The sequence below is a fragment of the Zosterops lateralis genome (genome assembly GCF_965231275.1).
Source record: "Zosterops lateralis genome assembly, chromosome: 3".
Taxonomy (NCBI): domain Eukaryota; kingdom Metazoa; phylum Chordata; class Aves; order Passeriformes; family Zosteropidae; genus Zosterops; species Zosterops lateralis.
The window spans coordinates 746,551-751,858 of NC_139764.1; the positions used below are offsets into that span (position 1 = coordinate 746,551).

The 5,308-nt window shown below is 58.2% G+C and overlaps 1 protein-coding gene across 1 annotated transcript; it reads right to left on the minus strand.

Annotated features, from left to right (window-relative positions):
- Window positions 1–636: 636 nt before the first annotated feature.
- On the minus strand, window positions 637–2,711 carry FOXA2 (forkhead box A2; the record flags this gene model as incomplete). Its single annotated transcript, XM_083858318.1, has 2 exons — window positions 2,340–2,711; window positions 637–1,887 (listed from the first exon to the last, which is right to left on the minus strand). The coding sequence occupies exons 1-2, from the start codon at window positions 2,424–2,426 to the stop codon at window positions 637–639; spliced, it is 1,338 nt and encodes a 445-aa protein (XP_083714444.1). The 5' UTR covers window positions 2,427–2,711.
- Window positions 2,712–5,308: the final 2,597 nt, after the last annotated feature.

The window sequence follows — 5,308 nt, forward strand, 5'->3', positions numbered from 1 at the left end:
AATAAAGCATACAGAAACGATAAATTAATCAGATCCAAGTAGTTTACTCTCCCGGGAACATCAAGCGTTTGCTTCAATTACAACGATCTATCCTGCCTTTTTTTTTTTTTTTTTCGTATTTTTCGCTTTTTTTTTTCTTTCCCCCCGTTTTCTTCCCCCCCCCCATTTTATTTTATTTTTTTTTTTTTTTTTTTTTTTTTTACAACATTACAAGTCTTTTGGTCCTTGATTTCCAAGGTAGGAATATTCACAAGGAAGAAGGGGTTGGTTCTGCCTCGGTTGAGGTTTATTTTTCACCCCCCTCACTCGCACACAAAAAAAATAGATATATTTGGACCTCGTGGAGACGACAACAACGAAAAAACTCAAGACAAGCCCCGGAGAACCCCCCGTGCCCACCCTGACAAACCAAACCACCCCACATGGACCAACCCCCCCGAGTGGATTTGGGAAGGGGCCACACGGCTGCAGATTCCCAAATGGAGGTGAACATCTGGAGCCAACAGAAAAAAAAATTATATATATATATATATATATGGATATGTACCGTGCTCAGAGTCCACTGCGAGGGGTATTGTGTGGGGGGGGGTGGGGGTGGGGAAGGATTTCCCCCTTTATCCAGGAGCGTTTTCCCTCTTAGGAGGAGTTCATGATGGGCCGGGAATACACGCCTTGGTAGTAGGAAGTCTCTCCGGCCAAAGGTGAGGCCTCCAGGGCACTTTTGTTCGTTACAGGTGCCATGGCCAGGCCCGCGGGCACGGGCGAGGCGTAGCCCGAGTAGTGCATCACCTGCTCGTAGGCCTTCAGGTCCATTTTGTGCGGGTGGTGGTGCTGGTGGTGCGGGTGGTGATGCTGCTGCTCCGAGGAGGACATCAGGTTATTGATGGAGAACGGGTGGTTGAAGGCGTAGTGGTGCTCAGGCTTGAGGTGGCCCTCGTGGGCCAGCCCGGCGTGTGGCGGGGCCAGCAGGTGCTGGCCTGGCGAGGCCGAAGGCTCGCCAGGGCTCAGCCCTTTGAGGTCGGCCAGGGCGCGCTTGTGGTCCTGGCACGGCGAGGAGCTGGCTGGGGACTCAGCACCAGCAGAGCCGTCAGAGCTCCCCGAGGAGCTGCCCTCACCCAGTGGTTGGCTGGGAGCTTGGCCTGGACCTTTCTTGCTGCCACCGCCGCCGCCAGCGCCGGTGCCATCCTTGGCTGCCAGCTGCTTCTCGCACTTGAAGCGCTTCTGGCGGCGCAGGTAGCAACCATTCTCAAACATGTTCCCCGAGTCCGGGTGCAGCGTCCAGAAGGAGCCCTTTCCCGGCTTGTCCGGCGAGCGCGGCACCTTGAGGAAGCAGTCGTTGAAGGACAGCGAGTGGCGGATGCTGTTCTGCCAACGCTGCTGGTTCTGGCGGTAGAAGGGGAACAGGTCCATGATCCACTGGTAGATCTCGCTGAGGGTCAGCATCTTGTTGGGGGACTGCTGGATGGCCATTGTGATGAGGGAGATGTAGGAGTAGGGCGGCTTGGCATGTGTGTAGCTGCGGCGGTAGGTCTTTGGGTCGCGCGAGCGGTTCAGATTGGACTGGCCATAGATGGGGCTCATGGAGTTCATGTTGGAGTAGGGTGCCAGGGCATTCATGGAGCCTGCCTGGCTGCCCATGGGGCTCATGCTGGGGCTCAGGTGAGTGCCCATGCCCGGCACGCCGGCCGAGCCCATGGACGACATGGCCCCCGCACCCGGGGACATGCCCGTCAGCGAGGGGCTCATGCCCGTGTTGGCATAAGACATGTTCATGGAGGTGGCCGCCGCCGTCATGTTGGCCGTGCTGCTCATAGCCGACATGGTCATGTAGGTGTTCATGCTGTTCATGCCCAGCCCCGCATTCATGTTGCTCACCGAGGAGTAGCCCTGCGGGGACAAGCGACACAGGGCACGGGGATGGCGCGGTGGGGAGCCCCAGCCCAGCCTAGCCCGGAGCCGAAGGCGCCGCAGCCGCGGGGCTCTGCGGAGGGCACGGGAGGAAAGGGTTAAATCCCGGCGCGGGGTGGTGGTTGGGGGGGAGGGTTGTTTTCCTTCTTAATGAAACCCAAATATATTTTGGGATCTATATTAAAAATGACGCGGTGGCAGCAGGAGCGGCGGAGCCGTCCCGGGAAGCGGAGTTGCAGGAAGGGAAAGGGACATCCCTGCCCGTCGAGAGAAAAATACCTGGAGGGGTGGAGGGAAAAACAGGGAAGAGTCGCCCGCACCCCCACCCGCAACTCGGGACCCTCGCCTGCAGAGCCGAGCCGGTGCCAAAGTTAATCCCGTCCGGGGCCCGGGACACCGGGGGGTTTTGGGGGCCCCGACTCCGTCCTTACCTCGGGCTCTCCGTAGTAGTTGCTCCAGTCCGTGTGCTCATGGCCTTCCATTTTCACCGCTCCCAGCATACTGGAAGTGGAGTGCATGGCAGTTTAAAATTTAACAGCCACAACAAACGACGGCGGAGAGTGACCCAAAAAAAAAAAAAAAAAAAAAAAAAAAGACGTCCCCAACCCTCCCTCCCCTCCGCCGGAGCCTCTGGAGGAGGAGGAAGAGGAGGGAGGGAGGAAGGGGGGGATGGAGCGGCGCTGGGGCTGGGGCTGGGGCTGGGGTGGGTTTGTTCCGCCGCCGCTCCTTGGGTGGGTTTTCGCAGCGCTCCGCGGCGACCAGACGCCCGGAGGCGATGGAAGAACCGGAGGAGGAGGAGGAGGGAGGAGGGAGGAAGAAGAGGAGGAGGAGGAAGAGGAGGACAAGTGCTGCAGTGACGTGGATGCCCCAGTGATATAGCACGGAGCGGCCGGGCGAGCCTCCAATCCCCAGGTCCTCGGCTGCCCATTTGAATAATCAGCTCACACCTAGGCGGGAGCGGCTCCTCCGCGGCCCCGCGCACCTCTGCGCGCCTCCGCTACCGCCCCGCGCCGGGGGCCATCACTGCCACCCATCCCGCTCCCGGGGGCCATCACTGCCACCCATCTCTCTCCCGGGGGACACCATTCCCAGCCCGCTCCGCGTACAGTCCCGACGGCAGCAGCTCCCCCGCAGCATTCCCGCTGGGAACAGCCTCTATGGAGCGGCCGAGGGTCCCCCCGAAGCCCCCGGTTCCTTCCTCACGCACCTTTGCTCCCCGCGGCGAAAGGGCCCCGGGGTTCTGCCTCTCCGGCAGGTCGGGACGCGGTTCTTCCCGATAGGAAAATCGGGACTGAACGGAGCAGGGAGAGCAGGGAAAGGGGCGGGCAGCGCCGGCGGGGCCGCGGGGGCCGGCCCTGTGCGGATCGCGGTGCGGGTCCCGGTGCGCTCCGTCGGGGCAGCGCCGTTGCCGCTGCCAGAGCGCCTGGGAGCGGGGAAAGGCAGGAAAGGAGGAAAAGAGGGATAGAGGAAGGAAGTAAGGAAGGACAGAGGGTTGACCAAAATAACCCCCCCGCGGGTGTAAATCCCTCCACCCCCCCATCCCCCCAATGCAGTCCTGCCGGCGGGGAGGGGGGGAACTGAGGGCGACAGGGAGGGACCGGGGGGCTTCCCCCCATTCCCACCTCCCCTTCCCAGTACCCGCCTGGCTCCGCCGGGAGCATTCTCGCCGCTCCCGGGAAACGTTCCATGAATTCCCACCTAGATCTGCCGACCGTCATTAAAAAAAAAAAAAAAAAAAAAACCACAACCCAAGCAAACCAACGGCAAACCTGGTTTGTTTGATTATTTATTTATTATTCTATTTATTTAATTACTTATTTATTTATTGAGCTTGCGCTCCCCGGAGGGGCTCCCTCTGCCCCACATCGCCGAGAGTTTTTAACCCCCTCAAACCCCTTCAGGATTCTTTCCCTGGGCTCCCAAATCCCTCAGGATCCATGGCCGAAGGAAAACAACCCCGTTCACCTCCTCCTATGGCGATAGCCACGGCGATAGTCGCAGCCCTCCCTCCCTCCCAGCCAGGCATTTTCTGCCGGGATTTGGGGGACCTGGAGGACGGCCCGGAGGGAGGGCGCCCCCCAAGAAGGGGGACACCCCAAAAAGAGGGAGGGGCACCCCCGGGTCGCCCCCGAGTGCGGTGGCGGGGCGCCCTCTGTCGCCTGATGTGGATGCGGGGGGAACGGGGAGCGACACCCGGGGGTGGGGGGGGACACCCAGGCACGCCCTGTGGGGTCATTCCCGGGGGTCACCCCCCTGCACCCCCAAATCGCCCATCCCGGCTGGGAGGAGGTGCTGGTGCACCCCAAGTGCTGAAGCTCCACTTCCTGCGTTTCCGGGGACCTTTCTTCTCATCCAAATGCTCAGGAAAGGGGAATTCTGGGAGGACGGGCTGAAATTTGGGATGTGGCTGCCGGGCAAGCCCAAGGATCCTGCCCTCCGCTCCTGGCTGGATCTTGATGTTTTGGACGAGATCTCACTGGCTTTCCATCCCCTTTTCCCTTGGACCACGAGATTTGTTCCAATGGATTCCAGAGAGACCAGGATGAGCCTTTCCCTGGGCAGTTCCCACCCTCAGGCCTGGGTCCTGCAGATGTTGGGGCACATGTGAGCACATCTGGCACCTCTGTGTGAGGGGTGGCCGGAGATGACACTGTCCCAAGCTCGGCACCTCCTGCCTTTCCCAGTTTTCTGCTTTTTCCTTTTTACCAGGTGCTGCTTCCCTGCTTTGCCTCCACAGGATTTGGAATTTTGTCCCCACCAAAGGTGGAGATTTTCATCCAGGTGTGGACTGGGAGCTGCCCTGATTACTTGGATTTTTGATCCTTGAGGACATTCCTACCATCCCAGACACTTAAATCCCGTTTTCCCTTTGTCTCACAATTCTCCCACCCTGCTCCATCCATGGAGCATATCCTGCCGGGAATAGTGATGCCCATCCCATTCCATGTGCCCACAGGGACAACCACAGCCACCACAACCCTCTCCTGCTCCTTAGACAAAGCCTTTGTCTTGGGAACACGAGGACATGGAGCAATTCCAACATTTGTATTCAGCAGCGTGGGCCTGGAAAAGTGGCTGGATGTGGGATCGACTCCGGAGGCTCCGCTCCTACATCCATCCATCTCCTGCTCCCTTCTCTCCTTCTACACGAATAAAATTAATCTCTCCTAGGGAAAAAAAGCAGGAAAACTGATATTTTCCCCATAAAAAAAAACGTTTTTAGGAATACCAGGACTGCTAAAACTGAAAAATTTTCTGTGGTGCCTTATTTAAACATTCACAGTTGGAATGAGCAAGTTCCCGGCTATCTCCACCTGATTTCTTCTCTTTAATATTTAACTAATATTTATTTTAAATTTAATTTTGAAATTATGCTCTTATTTGCATTGGGAACCATGGC